Source organism: Urocampus carinirostris, chromosome 4 (genome assembly GCF_059441175.1).
Source record: "Urocampus carinirostris isolate Australia breed hairy pipefish chromosome 4, RoL_Ucar_1.0, whole genome shotgun sequence".
In the NCBI taxonomy this organism is placed as follows: Eukaryota; Metazoa; Chordata; class Actinopteri; order Syngnathiformes; family Syngnathidae; genus Urocampus; species Urocampus carinirostris.
In genome coordinates, this window is record NC_142352.1 from 19317171 (window position 1) to 19339830 (window position 22660).

The following is a 22660-nucleotide window of genomic DNA, read 5'->3' on the forward strand; positions in this document are numbered from 1 at the left end:
TGTCAATCAATGGCTCAATACTAATTTGTTTGAGTCAACAAGTATTTCTTCTTTATTACCCAAAGACATTCCTGTGCACCGGAGGACAAGTCGGAGAAGAGGACGTAGGTTTTTTTTTCCAACGTGGCCTATCTGTCATCTCTCTGACGGTTTTAGAACCCAATCATAATGTTGTAGACCGGTATTTGGAGTTCTGTAGGGTTTCCTCCTTTATGTGATAATAAACAACCCCCCTAGGTCTGTGTAGTGAGCTTAGCTCAGAATTATTTTTTGGTGTTTGGTGAGCTCCACCCTGCGAGAGCAAATGAGTCCCTAAAGCCCCAGTGTGTTTTATGTAGCAACCCCTAGTGGTAAATAAAACACCATTGATTCATATGATCGTCACGATCTGGTTAGCGACTGGTTTGCGCGTTTCGGGCACAGTTTTGAGGTCATGGGTTAAAATCCATCTATTAGTCTTCCTGTGCGGAGTTTGCATATTCTCCCCATGCTTGCGTGGGTTTCCTCCGGGCACTCCTGTTTCCTCCCACATTCCAAAAAACATGAATGAGAGGTTAATTAGCAGGCCCAAATTGTCCCTAGATGTGAATGAGCGAGTGAGTTTCTGTGTGCCCTGCGACTGGCTGGCTACCATATCAGGGTGTTCCCTGCCCACTGCCCAATAGCTGTAATGGGCTCCAGTGCCCTCACAACCCTACTTAGGATAAGTGGTGCAGAAATTGGATGGATGTTTCACATAATAAGGAAGAATAATAGGTTTTAAAAATTATAACTATCACACAACTTGAGACTCCCTTTGCAGAAGTGACCATGTTTGGCCTTCATCTTATGACTGCAGAAGCCCCAATGATCATTTTATAGCAGTACATTGTCCCAGTGCTGCTTCTAGCACTTACCTACCACAGCTACGCAATGCATGTGATGCTTGCCAAGTCATATGATTTAGGCATCTTCCACTTGTTTTGCTGTTTTCGCCTTGAGCCACTCATGTTAGCTACTTAGCTGCTTGCCACTAGCCACAATTGTTATTGTTTAGCTGCTCTGTGTAAGTAAAGATTTAGTGTCCCTCCTCTTCCACAGCTGCGTTCCGTGATGTAGGGTCTCAACGCTTGACCACTAGTTGAGAATGATTACACACTGTCACTTTAAACACCCCCATGGACCAGATGACTTGAGCATTGGTGTCGCCATAACACATTAACACTCACTCGCCTTGTGCTGTTTGTTTTGTCTTTCTTGTCTTGGTTTGCTTGGCTTCACGCGTCAGGTCTATGAGGTAAGATCAGCACATCCTGGTGACCCCAAAAAGCAAACCCTTCTTTGTAGGTTACTAACCTGCTTCTTTTTTCCCGCCCCTATTGACAAATGTTACTTCCTTTAAGCATCTTCCTTCCTCTTACACCTAATGCACACATGATCTGGAACATATGACCACAACAAATAGAAAGCATTATTGTCGGCATGTCAATGCCTACTTGCTCTGGAATGATGCATTTTGTCGATTTTCCTCTGTGGTCCGCTGCAAGTTTCTATTTCTCCCGGACGCAGCATGCTTAAGTCTATAAAGCTAAATACATTACACGAGGCAGGCAAGAAGTCAGAGTAGAAAGATATATCCATTATATGTCAAAGTAAGGCCATTTGCCAAACATTTAAAATTGGACATTTAAAAAGACACAAAACTAGCTCCTAAAAATTTAGCTTGTAAACCCAAAGTGTAGTTAACTATGACTGATGAGCCATACTATTAGAAATCATATCCATAAAGTGTATCTGAAAACTATTGAAACATTATTATTAGAAAATTTAATAATAATACAATATTTATTACGGTGAATAAGAACCAGAACAACCCAAAATATATGGAAATATGCTAAGTAGCCCGCCCCCTTTTAAACATGCAATCTGTTAACCTCCGCTCACAACGAGTCAATTGGTGAAAATGTGTTACGGTTGCACGGGTACTCTTTATTTTAGGCAATAATAACAGGGGTAAGACAATGTCACAAATATGCTCACTTTCATCAATAGTCAACTGAGGATAATGGATTGTGGTCCCACAATTATTCTTCAATTTAGGCATTCACGGTTCAGGGATCCCTTTCCTGCCTGGGTTGTCGGGGCACCAATGAGGATACAACTCTTGACAGCTTTATCCACTGTTAACGGTTCCTGGCCTGTTGGGTCGTGACGTAAGAAACCAAAAAAAGATCCGCCAGGCATGACACAAATTTGCTCTTTCGGCAAACGCTATCTTCAATAGTTTACTCGGGATAATGGATTGTGGACAAAACAGTTCAGTTTTATTTAGGTGAGTCACAATGGCACATTTCAGAAAAAAAAAACTCTGCCAGCCCCTGCCCTCAGCAACAGACAACCGGGGAGAATGGATCATGGCCACACCATGTAGTTTATTTTAGGTGGGCCTATTTATAAAAATGTGCATTAGGTGTTACTCACACAAGTCTAGTAGGACTTGAAGCTTTGCTCAAGTGGAGAAATAACTACCCTGGATACTCCATTACTCACCCTCAAAACTTTTTTATCTGGTTTGTTAGAACCCAAACATGGAAACATAAATAAAACTAATGTATGGATTCAAGAATTAAACAAGAGTTTGATTTTTCCCAAAAATCAAAACTTTGACACGACAAAGCAATTTACTTCCTTTCTACCTACACTGAAAAAACAATAATTATATAAAATATTCTCCTATTGGCAGTTAAAGTTACACAGGCTAATTCATTTTTTATTTCAAAGTACAGAGTAATACAAGTATCCCAGGGTTGTTGTACACTTGTTTAAAAAATAGGAAACTATCCACCACAGTAGTGAATTCAATTACAGGATCATACAAATCTCAAACTAACACTTTCCGATTCATTATATTTATGGAGAGAGGACATTCTTCAAGGCCGTCCGTTCCCCTGGCAACCAATTTCCACCACTTCTCCTGGCATGAACCTGCACCACCTCCCTGTTACTTTTTCGAGTTCCACCATGTCTGCCATGACGTTCTAATGTCTCTCTTTCTCACTTTTTCCATTTGTTTTGTTTCTTCTCAGTTGCGGAGCTCTTTCAAGCAAGCTTTCAGCAAGAAGAAGTCCCTCAAATCTGCTTCGTCCCACTCGGACATCGAGGAGATGACGGATTCTTCGCTGCCTTCTTCTCCTAAACTGCCTCACAATGGCTCCACCGCTGCAAACCACATGCTCAGGAACACCCATTCAAACTTGCTGTATGTATTCAACACAGTTTTATGTATCCTCGAAACTATGTTTAGAGCTGACAAACTCATAACCAGTGTTAAGATATAGCTATATTTCATCCCCCAAAAAATATTTCTTAAAAGCAAAGGTGCTAAGCACTCTATATTGAATTCATCAAATATAAAACTGCCCACTGCCCGAAGATAGTTGGGGTGGGCTCCAGCACCCCGGCGACCCTACTGAGGATAAGCGGTGCAGATAATGGATGGATGGATGGAATTCAATATATATTTTTAAAAAAACAATATACACAAAACCAGACAATTATGCTGGTTAGGAGACTCCGTCTCGACCGATACCAGCGATTTTTTTTCAACTTTAATTTGCATATTTGATGACACGTTATGGGCCATTCTATGAAAGCTATACAATGTAGGTAATCTTTAAAAAGAAATTGGGGTATAAAGTTCCATTTTAGGTGACACAGTTTACAATAATTGTTGTTTTTCTTCAAAATAATTGACAAAATTTGTTTTATTATAAATGATATCTATTACAATAAATAAATATACTTTTTGAGGGGCGGTATGGCTCAAGGATTGTTATTTTTTGTTGTACTAGAATGAAGTGTAATTGTTCATCTATTGTAATCACACTCCAATTGTCTGATTGTGTATTTATAGATAAACTGAGATACCAGAGCGTTGGGTGCATTTTTTTTCTTAAACTTTATTATGAGACATAAAACTAATCTAGTGGTACAAGTTTGATCCCAGTATTAGTAAATCACTCTTAAATGGTAAATTGTCTGTAATTTAATACAGCGCTTTTCAATGTGTGATTGATGGATGTTGAAGTCAAATATTTATTTTCCATTTAATTTTTCTATTTTTTTCATCACACACACAGATTGTCTGACTGTTTGGACAGTGAGGCGGAGACAGTGATGCAGTTGCGCAGTGAGCTAAGGGAGAAAGAAATGAAGCTGACAGATATCCGTCTAGAAGCTCTTAGCTCTGCCCATCAGCTGGACCAGCTCAGAGAGGCCATGAACCGCATGCAGGTCGGAGGATGCTCATAAAATCGTTCCTTTTCAGACTTTCACCATCAACAAGCATGTCGTGTTTGCAGCTGGAGATTGAGAAGCTGAAGGCGGAGAACGATCGCTTGAAGCTGGAGAATCAAAGCAGCAGGACAGACTCCAGGGCCGCCGTCTCCTCGTCACCGCCCCCTCACGCACACGGACAGAAGGCACCGGGGTCAAATACGGGAGTCTCGCAACACAGTCTTAATCTTACTTCCAGTGAATCCACCAGTTTGGGTAAGAATCGTAAAATATAAATAAATGGGCTATTCACATACATAAAATCAATCAATTGCCATGTTAAACTGTTAAAAAGGGATGCTGGATTTCTTTGAGTTATACAACCCAATAGTGCAGGGGTCTCCAAAGTGGTGCCAGCCGGAACCAGTGTGCCCGCTATGGGCATTGGAGGTGCCCACAGACCTGCTCTGAAAATAGTTCACCAGTGCTGGGGCATGGTGATTTTTTTAGTACAATTATTTTTTTAGTTGTTGACAGAATCTATTTAACCCTACTTGAAATAATTATTTTGGTAATAATGTAGTAATAAAATAAGTGGTTATTTTAGAAATTTATTTCGAACTTATTAGTAACAAAAAGTACCTCTCAGCTTGAAAAAAGTTGGAGAACCCTACTCTAGTGGCTTGACTTATTTGCCAACGTCTTCAATAATAACTCTCAAAATGTATCACAGCAATTATAATGCCTATTATATTTTAAAATAAGGAAAACAATATGCGAAATAAGTGATACCAAAACTATTAATGAGAAAAACATGAGCCAATAGTACCATATGTTATATATTAGGTTAATTTCATTTACATTCATTTTAATCATCTTATTTCAACAATAAAAATTCTTGTAATTTGTTTTAAAATGCTGAAAGTATTAAACATGAGACAAAATATCTGCCAATGGAAAAAAAAAATATTCCACTTATTTTGACCAGTCTTAAGAGATCCTTCACAAGGAGCAAACATTTAATTAAACCTGATATAAAATGTGATATATTAATGGGACAGTGTGCATTATTCAGTACCTATTGTTAAAAAATACTTCGTTCATTAACAGTGCAATATAAATTTAAGTTAAAATCAGAAACACAAACGCTGTCATATAAGCCAGAACCAGTGTTGTCATATATATCATATATATTTTTTATTTCATATTCGTACATCAAGACATTAGTATTTATTTTACGTAATATGAGCCTCACCTGACGGGAGCTGACATACTTGTTCGCCATCTTACTGATATAGGTACCCAAGAACCTCAAAAAGGTTAGGCAAAAACATAATAAGTAAAATGATGCGTTTCGGTCACTTTGAGCCTCCGTAGTTTGTATTCTTCCTTGTGGTCTTTAGTGTTCAATTGCGATTCCACTACACCGTACAGTGAAATCAAGTGATCAAAAAAGTACACACTTAATGTGTCCCTGCTTACTTTTTTATCAGACATGCTTCTGGATGACACGGGAGGAGAAGGTGGAACGAGGAAGGAGGGTCGCCACGTCAAGATAGTGGTCGGCCTTGACGAGGACGGTTTGTGGGTAAGAAGAAACACAACAGATCTTCTGTTTCTGCTGTTTTGGTTATCTGAAACCATGTGTGTGCTTCTCAATGGCAGGAGTCTCGCTCTCCTCGCTTCCTGATTGGCTGTATCGGCGTCAGCGGGAAGACTAAATGGGACGTGTTGGACGGCGTGGTTCGGCGCCTTTTCAAAGTGAGCAAAGACTTTAAAAGCATGCTCGGTATACGTGATGTACAATTTGTTCTTCTGTCTGCTAGGAGTATATCACTCACGTGGACCCGGTTACTCAGCTGGGCCTCAGCTCGGACAGTGTGGAGGGTTACAATATTGGAGACATCCACAGGCCTCGCAGCACCGGCGCCACCCACAGCCCTGAGCTCCTCCCTTGCGGCTACCTGGTGGGGGACAGCGACACCATCAACATACAGCTCAAAGGTAGTGCGGTGGATTGAACGAAAGGAATGAAATCATTTAAATGGATCTGTGGATGGATAGATAGATGGATGGATGGATTGGGATGATTTGGATGGAGCCAAGAAATGGATTTAGCTGTATGACAAATTAATCTAGAGTTGGATGCATAGACGTGAGGACAGATGGATTATAATTTGACATACAGAAGTTATTCGTAAAAAAAATAAAATAAAAACTATTCAAATGTGTTTGGCACAGCTCATCAGGAAGCATCAAGCCTCTGGGGAGGATTTCAGTATGATACATCACCATTATATGTCAGGAGTGGCTTTGATCAGATCTTAACACACATCGAGGGAGCCCCCACTTTCAAGGCTTGTTTTCTGTATCCATAGAGTATGTGGGCGGTGCCGAATTGCAAGTAGCCCTACTGAGGGAGTGTGGTTAGGGACAGAGCGTATTCCTTTCTAAAAAAAAGATGATAAAGTCCCATTGTAATTGTCTGGTAAGATGGGGGTGACGTTTCGTGCATGTCCGCAGGAACGCGGTTGCCTAAGGGAACACAATCGCCATGGTGACCGAAATTGTGTGATCACTTCACTGTAAACATCGGGCACTAAAAAGTTTATGCATTATTCATGCATCGCTCATGCATCGTTCATGCATTGTTCATGCATTGTTCATGCATTGTTCATGCCTGGTCCATGCATCAGTTCATTGTTTTTTCAATACAATTATATTTTCCAAACAAAGTGCTCTTGTTTGTATGGAAAGTATTGTTTACATTTTGGAGGTATCTCAAATGCAAAACACAAGCTCCAAATTGAAAGTTCTACTTGAAATGCATCCTTTCTCAGAAAGACGTTTTCATGGAAGTGAGTATTGTCGAAAAAAACAATGTTCAACTTTTGTTTAACTTAACAATGGTTAAAGCTAGAATCATGCTTTTTGCAACACATCCCTTTCAAAAAACGAGGGGTTACTGTACCAAGAAAATAAAGGGTTATAGGCCCTATACCTTGTAAATCTACCGGCCTATTATTTTCTAGTACACGAATAACACATGTAGTGATTAAATATAAGCAATAATGCATGACTGATAAGAGTTTGTGCCCCCACAGGCGTAAGAAGTGACAGCGTGGACTCGCTCGTGTTTGACACGCTCATCCCTAAACCGGTGCTGCAGCGCTATGTCTCCCTGCTCAGAGAGCACCGGAGGGTCATCCTGTCCGGACCCAGCGGCACCGGAAAGACCTATCTGGCCAATCAGCTTTCTCGACACTTGCTCCTCCTTGAAGGACGACCTCTTACCCCGCACTCTGTCGTCACCTTTAATGTGGACCATAAATCTAGCAAGGTGAGTTTATGAACAGATAACACGTCATCTATCACATGGACTGTTTTCAAACGGTCATCATTTTTTAGGAGCTTCGCCAGTATTTGACGGGATTAGTCGAGCAGTGCAGCCAAGAGAGCCCACTAGTGGTCATTTTGGACAACCTGCACCAAGTCAGCTCTCTGAGTGAGATCTTCAACGGACTCTTCAACAGCAGCCATCAGCACAGGTTGGGGAGGTTTGTCATTACATTTGTTTCATTAGTTGATCAATCTTAATCCACAAGATGCCAATCTTAATTTATTCACACACTAACACAGGCAAAAGTGAGACAAAAAAGAGAAATATTCTAAGACCAAAACAAAAATTAAGTGCCCACTAAAGTTTCAAAACCCGTACAATCACAAAAGCTTGTAAACATCCTGAGCCATACTGCTGTTTACGGGCAAGCTCTCTGGTTGTAGTGTCATCAATCTGACACCAAGCTAAACCACTAAAGAAGGACCATGACGACAGTGGACGTGTGACTGTAGCTTTAAACTGCAAAGTACATTAGAATTAACATCCGTCAAAACAATTACAAAATGTAGTTGTTTATACATCACATAAACACTTTTAGAAACTTACTGCATTGCCTTGTTAATCATTCAACATGGATGGAGACAGAGTAGAACATGCACTTGTCCTGTCAGCTTGTGTGTAACTACTGATGTCAACTAGATCAAAATGCAGTTTGTGACACAGAAAACCCGGAAGTAGTATTATTTCACTTCATTTTCTACTGTAACCTATTTTTTCAACAAAAAAAGTAGGACAGCACACCAGTATCTGGTGCACATTATGAACAGGTAGAGAAGAGACATGACCAAGCTAGATTACTAAGTCTTGAGTCTTAAGAACACATATTCTGATGAAGAATATAGGCTAAGCATTTTTCTAACAAGTAGTGTCGGATGATTGAATGTTAAAGCTTGGCGTCTTATTTTTTGGGTTTTTCACATATCTTTCTGGCCATTAGGTAATAGATTGACAATAGATAATGAACAAATAAGAACACATTTCTGAGATATATTTTTTACTTGAGAGAGACTGATGTATGGACAGACAGACGGACGATTGAGGGACAATGTAGAGACTGAAAAAAATCATACATAAAAATCTCATTTGATGGTTTTCTTAAACGACTCAGGTGAAAAAATGAGTTGGTGAACCATGTTGACCTCAGCCAATCGCTTCCCTTATTAATTATTGCACTTCCTTGTATTAAGCAAAAACAAAGTTTGCAAAAACAAAGTTTACAAAAACAATGTGGCACCTATTTGCTCACAGCAAGACATATCTAAAATCATAACCTAGATAATTTGTGAAGACAAGTTTATTTTATTAACGGAAAAAACAACTCAAATATCTCAGCATCTATCTTGGTTCTAACCCCACTTGCAGTAAATCTAATGTTGTTTATTGTACGTAGCAGTGCAGGATTTTGCAAACGTCATCTATTTTAGCAATCTACCATGATAACAATCCGGATTACAGCAGAAATAGGCAAGAGAAGATCGATATATTTTTTTTTTACATATTTTTTCTCATAAAAACATTTTTAGATTGCTACTCAATTTTAAATGATCAGATACTTCTTATACAAAATAGGGGAAACTTATGAGTTGACAGGTATGAGTGAACAGATATTGAATGGATGGATGGATGGATGCATGGAAAACAAACCCATAACTAATTTTGGAGATTCCTTTTTTTCCACGTGCCTGAGATTAAAAAATGAGTGGATGGACGGTTGATGAAGGAACAATTTTGTTAATGAAAACAGTTTTAGCAAATTTTAGAATGACATTTTTTTCATGATTGAACTAAACAAAAAGTTTGAATCGTTAACTATAAAAAAGTGTTATAAACAATAACTGGACTTTAGATATTTGAAATCTGTGATTTTATCGTTCCCTCTCCAGCCCTTATATCATTGGCACCATGAGCCAAGCCACATCGTCGGCACCAAATTTACAGCTCCACCACAACTTCAGGTCAGTTCCTTCCGATGTTCCAATTCTTCTGCAAGAAGAAGTGACTTAAACACATGTTTTCTGCCAGGTGGGTGCTGTGCTCCAACCACATGGAGCCTGTCAAAGGTTTCCTGGGCCGCTTCCTGAGGAGAAAGCTCATCGAGACTGAAATCGGCAGCCGGACGCGTAGCACCGAGCTAGTGAAGATCATAGATTGGATCCCGAGGGTCTGGCATCACCTCAACCGCTTCCTGGAAATGCACAGTTCTTCTGACGTGACCATTGGTGAGACTCCGTTGAAATTGTGTATGTTTGTGCGGAAGTGGAGGGATTTTGAGAAGTGGCTTATGTTTTCCATTCCCGACAGGTCCTCGTCTCTTCCTGTCGTGTCCGATCGACGTGGAAGGATCCAGAGTTTGGTTCACTGACCTCTGGAATTATTCCATCATTCCTTACATGCTGGAGGCAGTTCGAGAGGGATTGCAGGTAACATAAAAACTCCATATTTTTGGTATTTATTAGTAAAGAGACTGCAACAAACATTCTCAAAGTTGATTAATCAGTCAATTACTTTGCCAATTAATCTGGTAATCTGTTAAAATGAAAATAGTTTGGCCATACCATGTCAAAAAATGGGCAAACAATTGTATCTATATTTGAAAATATAAAGCTGTCACGGACCAGAAACGGACACAGGACCCAATAGCACTCGTTTTCTCAGTTCTTATTAATAAAGAGGGAGAGCAGGGCTTGCCTCCACGATCCGATGGCTGACGGACAAGGGGAGCGGCCGGTGCGGAAGTGGCACTTCCGTGGCTAGCGAGGAGGATCGGAGACAAGTGGTATTAAACAGTTGCCGGCCGGGACTGGAGAGCAAAGGTTGCGTCAAGTTTGGAAACAAGGTCGGCAACAGAAGGCAGGCAGGTAACAGGGCAAAACAGGTCAGGTAACAGGCAGGCAGAACGGGGCAAAGTCAGGTCCGGAAACAGGTTGGCAGCGAAAATCAGGGAGAGAAAAGCAGGGCAGGAACAGAGTCGGACGTAAAGGCTAACTGAGTTGGTGGCAACAGTTCGCATAATGATCTGACGGCTTCCTCTTGCCGTCAGATCATTATGCCGGGGGTTTAAAAAAAGGTGCATCAAGCCTTCAGCTGTCCAAGCTGTTGGCGTCAATTAAGCAGTCGCAGGTGCTCTGAATTGGTAATCATGACAAAAGCAAATTCCAGGTGTGCACGTACATTCTACATTCCCATTAGACATTGTGTCACGGAATGGCGTGGAAGAGGACCGGACCAGAACGGAGGCAGGAGGCATGAAGGGAGAACTCAAATGCGTTGACGATCCATAAGATTTATTTAATAAAATAAAAGTCGCCCAATACTCCGGGGCAAAACAGAACAATACAGAGTTCCTCCGGCACGAACTCAACAGGACAAGGCATAACAGACTAAAACATGACAAGGCATAACAGACTAAAACAGGACAAGCATAACAGACCGGGATTGTGTATAATGAGTAGTAATGAACCCGCAACCGCAGAGCCCACAATGCAGCCTTAAATCAGACACACAATTAGTGGAAACTGCTTCAGCTGTTGCCCAGAGGGCGGGGCAGACTGGTCACCAAGGCGACCGTGACAGAGCCCCCCTCTTAAGGGACAGCTCCCGAGGTCCCAAAAAAGAAAAAATTACAACCTCACGCCCCGGAATGGTTCGACGCTCACGATTGGGGCAACCCCGCTCCCTCCTCCGAACACGCAGGAACGGGGAGAGACAGGCGCCATCTGCGTCGGGCGGATCGGAATCGGCGCTCGGCAGGGGGGGGTCCGGCGGGCAAGCTGGACAGGGGATAACAGACAGGCAGAACTGACGAGAACAGGACAGGCAAAATCAGAGCAGAATCAGAACAGGTAAACAGGACAGGCAAAATCAGAACAGGTAAACAGGACAGGCCTCTACAGAAGAGTCGCACTCAGGTCAGGCCTCTACAGAAGAGTCGCACTCAGGTCAGGCCTCTACAGAAGAGTCGCACTCAGGTCAGGCCTCTACAGAAGAGTCGCACTCAGGTCAGGCCTCTACAGAAGAGTCGCACTCAGGTCAGGCCGATGCAGAAGAGTCGCACTCAGGGGGTTCAGATTCAGAAGAGTCGCACTCAGGGGGTTACAGATTCAGAAGAGTCGCACTCAGGGGGTTACAGATTCAGAAGAGTCGCACTCAGGGGGTTACAGATTCAGAAGAGTCAGACTCAGGGGGGAACAGATTCAGAAGAGTCAGACTCAGGGAGAACAGATTCAGAAGAGTCAGACTCAGGGAGAACAGATTCAGAACAGACAAGACAGGACAGGAAAGACTGAACAAAATCAGTACAGGGAGACTCAAGGCAGGCATGGGAGTCGAACAGGCAGGCATGGGAGTCGAACAGGCAGGCTTGGGAGTCGAACAGGCAGGCTTGGGAGTCGAACAGGCAGGCTTGGGAGTCGAACAGGCAGGCTTGGGAGTTGAACAGGCAGGCTTGGGAGTCGAACAGGCAGGCTTGGGAGTCGAACAGGCAGGCTTGGGAGTCGAACAGGCAGGCTTGGGAGTCGAACAGGCAGGCTTGGGAGTCGAACAGGCAGGCTTGGGAGTCGAACAGGCAGGCTTGGGAGTCGAACAGGCAGGCTTGGGAGTCGAACAGGCAGGCTTGGGAGTCGGAGTCGGGCTGGCACGCAGGGGAGACGGAATAGCAGGCAATCGGCACGGGAGTCGGGCAGGCAGGCATGAGAGTCGAACAGGCAGGCGTCAATTCCTCCCGTGAGTCGATTCGAGGCACAGCAAGGGCCACGACGGGCGGGGCCGTGGTTCGAACGAGCAGGGAAGGCCAACTCAGTAGGCGCCTGCCGAACTGCGCTCTCCAGCTCTCCCCAAGTCGCGCTGGGATCGTTCGCTGAGTTCTCTTTGTTGGCGGGTTCATTCTGTCACGAAGCGTGGTGGCGAGGAAGGGGACCGGACCAGAACGGAGGCAGGAGGCATGAAGGGAGAACTCAAATGCGTTGACGATCCATAAGATTTATTTAATAAAATAAAAGTCGCCCAATACTCCGGGGCAAAACAGAACAATACAGAGTTCCTCCGGCACGAACTCAACAGGACAAGGCATAACAGACTAAAACATGACAAGGCATAACAGACTAAAACAGGACAAGCATAACAGACCGGGATTGTGTATAATGAGTAGTAATGAACCCGCAACCGCAGAGCCCACAATGCAGCCTTAAATCAGACACACAATTAGTGGAAACTGCTTCAGCTGTTGCCCAGAGGGCGGGGCAGACTGGTCACCAAGGCGACCGTGACACATTGTCCAATGTTTTGATCTAGATTTTCCAAAAAATAATAAAATATTGGTATCAGGCCAAATCATTCATAAAAAAAAAATCAAATCAAATAATTTGTCATTAAAGAATCAAAAAATTGTTGATTATTTTTCCTTTTAGTGAGCCAAATTTTGGGGATATCTATAACTTCTTAACTAAAATCTCAACAATATGCCATTAACTTGATATGTAGTTGTCAAATAATTATGATTAATTTGATCTAAAACCAAGAGTTCAAATAATATATTAATCCTTTGCAAATGTTAAAGGCCCTAAAAGGGTTTTGCTCTCATCCTGATTTGCTTTTTGAGAGACTTATTTGTCGATTGTTTTGTCAATTATTTTTGAAATAAAAAGAAAATGTTTTCTTTTTAATTTCCAAAATTAGAAAACATTCCCTTTTTCAATCTGACTAGTTTTGTTTTCGTATACTCAAATTTATCGATAACATAAACACTTAATGTACTCATTAAATATTTTAGAAATGAATTAAATTCCTCATACATGTAAAAAACTTCATATCATTACACGTTGCATGCATTTCGAGCCATGGTACTGGCACTTGGACCTGATGTACGGCATCATCTCTACTGCTGCATCGGTCAAGATTTTGGAACAGAGAGCGGTCTAGGCATTTTTTATTACCTTTTTGAATGTAGTCTGTGCAGCACTTTGAGGCTTTTTGTGATTAAAAGCTATTCAAATAAATTTCATTTGGATGCATTTTTATCATCTCAAGATAAACTCAAAACACATTGCATTGTTCCGCAGTTATATGGCCGTAGGGCAGCGTGGGAGGACCCAGCGTCCTGGGTGATTGACACATACCCGTGGTCGGCAACGCCCACTCACTCCGATTGGCCGCCGTTGCTGCAGCTCCGCCCTGAGGATGTGGGATTCGACGGCTATTCGGCCCCGAGAGAAGGCCAACGCAAAGAGCCGACTCAGAGCGACAGTGATGCTGACCCGCTGGTGAGCTCAAAAACAGCGAAAAGTACCGTATTTTCCGCACTATAGGGCGCACCGGGTTATAGGGCGCACCCCCAAAAAATAGTTTTTGGTCCTATATCTTCCATAGATAAGGCGCACCGGATTATAAGGCGCTACAATGGGAACGTCGACAAAACAGTCAGATGATTCAGTCAAACTGATTACCCCCTTAACATTCCCAAAGCTTGCAAAGAAGCAAATACGTGTCGTAGACACGTGCGGATGCGGTGTCCGTACGATGTCACTTAAATGCGTCATTTCAAATATCATTCGGAAGCTTAAAGTCTTGGAATTCAAGAAATGCCAACCATTCCTTGCTTTCTATTTTCTTTTTCCCTCGCAACTTTACTGTGCATATGACAATAAACACTTGGAATTGAGTTTAATTCACTCAACTCATCACAGTTCTCACGTTCAATAATGATACGCAATCATGGTCTTCTTACAACCGTGAGTGTAGTAAATCCAGGAGAGTAAAATGTTTACAAATACAGACTAATGAAACATGTTTCTTTATGGCGTACTTTAGCAAGCTTGCTATTCAGTCATCTTTTTCGGCCAATTGCAGGGTTTGTTTTGGCCCTCTAGCGTATCCGAGGCTCCGAATAACTTCAGCCAATAGCGATCGATGTAACGGATGATTGACACATCTTTTTCGGCCAATTGCAGGGTTTGTTTTGGCCCTCTAGCGTATCCGAGGCTCCGAATAACTTCAGCCAATAGCGATCGATTTAACGGATGATTGACACATCTTTTTCGGCCAATTGCAGGGTTTGTTTTGGACCTCTAGCCAATCCGAGGCTCCGAATAACTTTAGCCAATAGCGATCGATTCAAATAATGATTGACGCATTGGTTAGCCAATGAAACGCCGGTATATAAATCCCAGCATACACCGCGGACTACTCCACGTTCGGGGGAACATCGAGTTGGCGGCTGTTGCGTAAGTTGCGAGACCTTGCGAATTTAATATTGAGCCATATATAAGGCGCACTGTATTATAAGGCGCATGGTCAGCTTTTGAAAAAAATTAAGACTTTTAGGTGCGCCTTATAGTGCGGAAAATACGGTACTTCAAACTTCAGATACTTATAATGTTTCATATTGTTTTTGTAGTTGAATCAATTTGTATGTAGTAATCAATTCAGATCATCTATGAAGCACCAACAATAATCAGATATGCTCTGTGCTAAAGAAAATATTAGATACATAACTTTAAAGAATGTCGCCAGTGGATACCAGTTAGACCCAAGTACAAAAGTAACTCACCAAGGATGGGACAAATTAAACGACTGTGAAGATGTTATTTGTTTTATCTAAAGTGTTGCATGTTAGTTTGGACTAAATGTTCAACATTTTTGAAAACAAAAGTAAGTAAATTGTGCTAAAAGGGGCAAACACTAAAAAAGAAAAATGTAATTATTTATTTAAATCCAAATTGTTCCGATTTTAGTCTGGACTAGCAACCCAACATTGTCTTGGAATAAAAATGAAGTAAATTATGTTAAAGGGAGGATGAAAGAACCTTATTTACCAACATTTATAGAAAATAATTGAGACATTATTTTGTTTTTTCATTTATTTAAATCTGAAACGTTTCAAGATTAGTCTGGACTAACATACGAACGTTTTTTTTAATGAAAATGAAGTAAATCGTTTGAAAAGAGGATAACAATTATTTACTAATATAAGATTTTATTTATGTATTTATTTACTTCTAAATTGTTACATGTTATAGTGGCAATCATTAACTCGAGCTGGGCTTCTCTCTGTGTTTATTTAATTAATTAATTTATGTTTTAATTAATGTAGGGCTGCTACAACAAATTGATAAAGTTGATAAAAAGTTATTATCAAAAGTGTTAGCAACAACTTATGTGTCTCTCAGCACATATATTCAATGCAAATGAGTGCAGGCTGCTCTTACTTTTGCTGTGTTCATGCTACACTGACCAACAAAAATAACAATAAATTTAAAAAACTGTGGGGACGAAATTGACATCACTTTCCAGCACTTCCCCTAGCCACCATTCCTCCAACATAATGTGTTCCACCTTGAACAGCTTTGCTAAAAGTAGGATAAAAGCCAATAGGCTCAGACGGTGAGCACATACTTAATTGAGAATATATTTCACTTTCAACGTTTTAAGGACACCTTAAATGTCCCAACTTTATACATCTGTATTGCATATTTAAAAAGAATATAATTCAACCTGAATTATTCTTGCTTTCTTCCAGATGAACATGCTGCTGCGCCTAAAGGAGGCGGCGACGTCTTCAAGCCCCCAAAGCTACGACAGCGACTCTAACAGCAACAGTCACCAGGATGACGTCCTGGACTCCTCACTGGAGCCCCCCCTGTGAACTGGGGCCCTCCTTGGAAACTGGGGCGCCCCATGTGACCCGAGGCCCCCGCTGTAACCCCCTACCTCAGGGTGACCTTCGCCGAAAAACTGTGACCATTTGATCCGGCTGCCACAAAAATCCAGCCGCCTTCGTTTGGGTGCAGGCAACCCAAATATTTATAAAACAAACGCACCAAGGGCGACCCAGTTTTTTGCTGCACTGTTTTGTTTTCTTTGATTTTATTGTTTTCTTTTCACCACTGTGGCCCGAGGTTCCTCCGCCAAGGAGCTTGACATAAGAAGCACACAGCCTGCCAACGCTTGAGGCGTCATCGCCATTTCACACCAGCCATCGACAACCGAGGTGCATCTTCAAACGGCTGTTCACTCACCAGGCCAGCAGGTGGCGACACACGCTCCTCTGTTGGAATCTTTCCACTCAGATTCCTTTTATGTCAGGGGTCACCAACGTGGGCACTGGGTGTCCTAACAAAACCCGAGTAGCCCGAGGACTGGTTGTTTCCAAAAACATGCATGGCAGGTTGATTGGAGACTCCAAATTGTAAATGAGTATCTGAATAGTTGTCTGTCTCTGTCTACCCTGCGGCTGACTGGCAACCAGTTCAGGGTGTCCCCTTCCCACTGCGCAAAGATAGCTGGGATGGGCTCCGGCTCCCCTGCGACCCCGAGTGAGGGTAAGCAGTGCAAAAGATAGATGGGTGGATGTATGGCATAATCAGTGACTTTAAATTATTTTTAAAAATGACCTTTAATTGATTTATATAAATCACTCAGTGCCCTTATGGAAGGCATGTTTTAGTGGCTAATTGAGTCAATTTTAACCCTACTCCTATTAATGACAATGTTGAGATATCCTAATATTAAGTTGTATCATATTTAGGAAAAAAAAAATTCTAAAAGGTTGGTGACCCCTGTTTTTTGTGAATAATGATGTAGCAAAAGAAGCCAGCACACACATTCTAAAAACTGTTGGGTCGAAAACAACTTAATATGTGTCAGATGTGAACCAATTCTTTACTTTTGTCTGTTTGGTTCCTAGTTTGTTTTGTTAAAAAACTAATATTTTCTATTTAGGACCACATAGAGAAAAAAAAGAAGGATACAAAACACCACTTTGATGTATTTTTGTTTTACCAAGAACAAACAAAAAAAGGTTTGTATTGTTTAGAGGGGAAAACACTCATTAAAAGCTTTAATATTTATACTAGATTGAAACCCCCTTCATAGCAAGACATTCAAGGTTGTGGTACAAAAGAAAACAATTGAAAAAAAACAGTCGAAACAATGAAAACCAAAGAAAATGTAATTATAATAATCATGAATAAACAACTAGGAATGTGTGCTATATCGTAATTCTTTTATGTTTTGTTCTTTTTGAATTTGCAAAATACAGTAATATTTTTATGAGGAAAAAATAATTAAAGCATAAGTTAAATAATTGCTTTACATTCTCTACTAGTTTTGAAAGTTTTTGAGGTGCAATAATGTTTTTAGCATAATAATTGGGTTACTGAAAAATGCTCTGCCGGCCATAAATGGTCCCCAGAATGTAATTATGACAGCGCAAAAGACCATAACGTTTCTGGATTTGTTTAACAAAAAGAAACACCCCAAATGTGTTAATTTAGGGGGAAACGAATGGTTTGAATAGGTGAAATTATGTTATGTATTCCTATTTTTTCTTCTTCAAAATAACCCCTACTGAAATGTAGTCCATGTGTTTGAGTAAAGAAAAGAAAAGCAAAATCTGGATAATTTTTTTATAACAACCTGGAGTTAAGGTTAAAAAAAATAATAATAATAATTAAATTATTACATTAAAATAATTGGAAATCAATAAACATTTGTGGTTAAAATTTGTGATTTGATTTTATTCATTTATATATGTTTACATTTTTTTGAGAGAAATAGTCAATAGAATATTTGATTGTTTTTCTTCTTCAAAACAACCCCACTGAAATTTAGTCCATGTGTTTGAAAAAGAACAAAAAAAAATCAAAATCTCGATATTTTTTATAACAACCTGTAGTTTATTTAAAAAAAAAAAGAAGAAGAATTGGAACAACAATTACATTCATATAATTGGAAATTAATGAACATTTGTGGTTAAATTTGTGATTTGGTTTTATTAATTTATTTATAGTTACTTTTTTTTGCAAAAATAGTCAACACATTGCTTTTGTCTTAAAAAAACGTTTTTAAATGTTTAGAACAACTAAATAAAAATACATTTACGAAACGGCCAAATCTGGATCATTTTTCGTGTAACAACTCGGAAAATTTGGCTGTTTATTAAATAATATTAATGATAAGATTCTATTACATAATTTAAAATTTCCAAAACTGTAGGGTTTCAGTGGGTGATTCTATTTCGTGTATTTATCTTATTTATCTTGCGCAAAGACAAAATAATTCGGTCTATATTTCTTTTTAATCATTTACCCCTTAAATCTGTTTAAAGCAACACACTAAAATCGGGTCGTGTTTTACAAAAAAAAACAATATCTGAATCATTTTTTGTTCAGGCTAGAAGATTTAGACCGTTACGTAATACATTAAATATCCACATTATTTAAAGAATGCATAGAATGTATTATATTCAGTACTACTTATTTTTGACCCGACAGTTTTTAGAGTTTATTGTAGCAAATATTAAAAAATATACAGTAGGCTATATATATATATATATATATATATATATATATATATATTTAATTATTCTATGTTTACGAAAAAATGTGTTCGCATGCCTGTCTAATTGTTCCGCTTTTACCTTCACACAACTTCTTACTCTGATTACATAAGTCATAGTCTCACAAACATCAACCGGTGCTACAACTCACTCACTACCAGCTTCCGTTAATGGAAACTTTTCATTTGACGTCTATAACCGTCAATGGCATTGCATGTGTCAGGAGAAAAGAATGCCTTATTTTTTTCCTAGCAAATGTCTCAAAGCTTAATTCTCAGTCTCAAAGGCTGTAGCATTCGAGGGCTCTGAGTCGACTTTTGGGTGTCGACGATTCATCGACACCGATACTGTGTGAAAACTCTTGAGTTTGTTACTTTTATACTTCTCTGTTCGCATGCTCTTTCAACAAATGTAAAATGATCGTGGATATGCTGCTTTGTGTATACGTATCGAAAGATCGGGAGGTTTAAAAGTACGAATGGGGTTTAAAGATTAATGCTATTGTATATTGTGTTAAAACCTCACTGCTGCCTTTTTAGCTTTTGGAGGACGAGCAGTTTAAAAGAAGAAGAAAAAACGTAAATGACTATGTTCACATGCACACAAAAATCAGATTTGAAACGGAATACAGTCATACACCTACATACAAGTATAATTCCATTTTGTAGAATTTCTCGTATATCGAGCGAATTTCCATAACACAAAATAACTGAAAACCAATTAATCCGTTCCCCCACTCCCAAAAGCATCCAAGTTAACCCTGAATAGCTACACGACACATCTTCACTAAAACACATTCAAATGGTAATTGAACATAAAAAAAGGTGATTAAAATGACCTTAAAGCCCGGTTCCTCGCCGAAGAAGCAATAAAGGTTTTATGTACCTGGCGGCTGGGTTGAGCAAGTGACAAAACATTACAAAACTCTGTTTTTTTTTAACTTTTAACTTTTAATATTAATTGAAGGGTGAGTTTATGTATGCCACTCACAAACATCAACAAAGTACTGTGCTTACTTGCTCTAAAAATTGCCATCAGGTTTGTTTACAAGATGTGCTTGTACATGGCTTGCCAGAAGCATAGCTTTACACCATATATGGATGGATACAACTGTAGCATTTTCACTATGGGGCGAAAACATAAAACTGAAATGTCACACGGAAATCAACCAATAGACATGAGGCTTCTTTTAGCATTCAAACCAGGATTGGCACTCTTCTACACAAAAAAGTCCTGCAATTACTGTATATGTGACATTGAAATATCCCGGATGAGGGAAATATAATGCGAAGCAGTAAACAAATTCCTCTTGCTACATTCAGAATACTGGCGATAGTTTGTTTTCTGTTTATTGCCCGCATGTAAACGTAGTCAGTCTTTTGTCACCAAGACTATGCAACATTCATTGAGATCTTCACTTGGAAGCCAAAAGCTGAATGTGCACAGCTTGGGGTGATGTGCAGCATGGAACTTTGACACATTTGTGGCCCGTTTTAGGTTTTTGTGTGTATTTGGTTACCGATCTAAGAGCTGACTTGGGCCTCATAGAGTCAATACTTGACTGCTCTGCCAAAAAAATGACATGTTTCAAGTTCCAACGTATTTTTTAAAATTAGTTTAAAATCATGTAAAATATGCTTTGGTGGGTTTTTTTCTAGCAAAGAGTGGACTCACAAATTTCTAATGCTACTTATATTGTTTCTGCAAAGGGACAGTGTGTATTATTTAGCGCCTCCTAGTTGTAATAAAAATAGTTTGTTTGGAAAGAAAATGTTGATATGAATAGGCAAAAATACATTAACTATCATACAAAGGCGGATTTTTGTTATTGTCTTCAGTCAACAAATTTGCATTTATTTTGCAAACATTAGCTTCGAGGAGCTGATATAACTGTCCGTCATCTTGCTGCTATGGATACCCAAAAATCTCAAAAAGGTTGGGCAAAAGAACAAGAAGTAAAATAATGTCTTTTTAGTCACTTTGAGACGCCATCATTTGTATTATTCATTGCACTTCTTAGCACTCGTTTTTAGTTGCACTACACTACAGGTCTCCAAGGTGGTGTTTTTTAGTGGTTGACTGAGTCTATTTAACATTACTTCCAATAACTAACCTGGTATCAACATAGTAACAAAATGCTAATGACGTAACAAATTGGCCTTTTGCAGTAATTAGTAACAAAAGGTAGCTCTCAGCTTCAAACAGGTTGGCGACCCCCTGCACTACGACATACAGCCAATTCTAGTAGTCAAATAATGCACACTGTCCCTTTAATTTTTTGCCCAAAAGTTATTTTTTAATTCATATAAAACTAATTTTTTGTTACCAATTAGCGCAAGGGGTGACATGCATTTCTAGAATAACTACTTATCATTGTATTACTATGTTGTAACTACCGTAAGTTATTATGTTATTTTTTAGAACTAAGGTTAAGATAGGCAGAGTCAACAACTACAAGGATAAGTCATCAAAAAAATCCCAAGTAGCATAAATACTGTAATGAGTGAATCCCCTCTTTGTCAGAAAAAAATCATGAAACATGGTTTAAGCATAGTTTAAAGCATACGTAGAGACTCAAAACATGGCCTCCTCCAATATTGTCGTTTGTAATCCAATATGGCGTCTGCTTAAAAAGTCACATGGCCTTGGAAACCTTTATAAGGTAGACCCCAGATAGACTTATAGAAGTCATTTAAAGGCACAGTGTGTATTTTTTGACCACTCGATGTCATTGTGCCATTGTGTCATACAACTGAAATTGAGTCCTTAAAATCACAAAAATGAATACAAACTACGCAGACTCAAAGTGACCAAACCACATTATTTCTCTCACTTTTTTTAGTTTCTTGCCAAGCCTTTCTCAAGGGTTTTTGTCTTTTTAGGTCCCCGTAGTGGCAAGATGGCGGCTAGTTATGTAGGCTCTCTCCAGGCGAGGCTCGTGTTATATAAAGTAATACTAATGTCTAGATAGTTCATGTATTTTTTTTTTTTAATTCATTCAAGTTTCTACGGACCACTAGGTGATGCTTGATAACACACACTGTCCCTTTAAGGATCCAGGTCCCCTCTTAACAACATAAAGAAAAATATCAAGAAAAATAATTCAAGTAATATATTAAGTAACCTGTTTGTTAGGGTTTGATCTTAAAAATATTTGTGTTCAATTTGCATTATATATATATATATATATATATATATATATATATATATATATATATCAAAAGGAGATGTTTCTTCTTAGGTCTGTTGGTATGGCGTGCGTGCGCGTTTGCGTGTGTCTTGTCTGGGTCCTACGCACAAAGACCTCGAGGTTCAAGCATTTAACAAGTTTTGCCTTTTTTTGTTTGGTAAAAGCTCAATGAATGTTCTTTGCTATGTAACATACTGTAAGTATGTAAATATTTCATTTTTCAGCATTTTGGACTACACTTTTCTAGGTGATTTGGTACTTGAAACTGAGTATATTTGTGTAAAGTCTCATCAAAAACATTTTTGCCATGGCTGAGGTTCTGATATCACTGTTTTAGTCTTAAATTATTGAAGTTGAAGTAAAAGAAAAGTGTTTATTTATGATTGAATTTTGTCTCGCGTTTTGTATACTGCAAACATGTTTATTTGGTATTTGTACAAAAAGGGTCAAATGAACATATATACACCACATATTACAACATATA

At 39.5% G+C, this 22660-nt stretch overlaps 1 protein-coding gene across 5 annotated transcripts in view; it reads left to right on the top strand.

The window, feature by feature from the left end:
* Positions 1-22660, top strand: part of LOC148367052 (protein HTATIP2-like) — a 244274-nt gene that overhangs the window by 136299 nt on the left and 85315 nt on the right. For 3 of the 5 annotated variants that reach the window (XM_088333850.1, XM_088333847.1, XM_088333849.1), the window contains 13 exons: positions 3066-3238; positions 4119-4272; positions 4341-4530; positions 5748-5843; positions 5915-6015; positions 6081-6258; positions 7359-7594; positions 7663-7802; positions 9538-9609; positions 9677-9873; positions 9956-10074; positions 13711-13911; positions 16167-22559. In XM_088333850.1, the coding sequence (XP_088189976.1) occupies positions 3066-3238; positions 4119-4272; positions 4341-4530; positions 5748-5843; positions 5915-6015; positions 6081-6258; positions 7359-7594; positions 7663-7802; positions 9538-9609; positions 9677-9873; positions 9956-10074; positions 13711-13911; positions 16167-16292 (1983 nt within the window). In that variant the 3' untranslated portion in view covers positions 16293-22559. Of the gene's footprint in view, positions 1-3065; positions 3239-4118; positions 4273-4340; positions 4531-5747; positions 5844-5914; positions 6016-6080; positions 6259-7358; positions 7595-7662; positions 7803-9537; positions 9610-9676; positions 9874-9955; positions 10075-13710; positions 13912-16166; positions 22560-22660 lie in introns of those variants that run through there. The other 2 variants (XM_088333846.1, XM_088333845.1) reach the window with 2 other exon arrangements.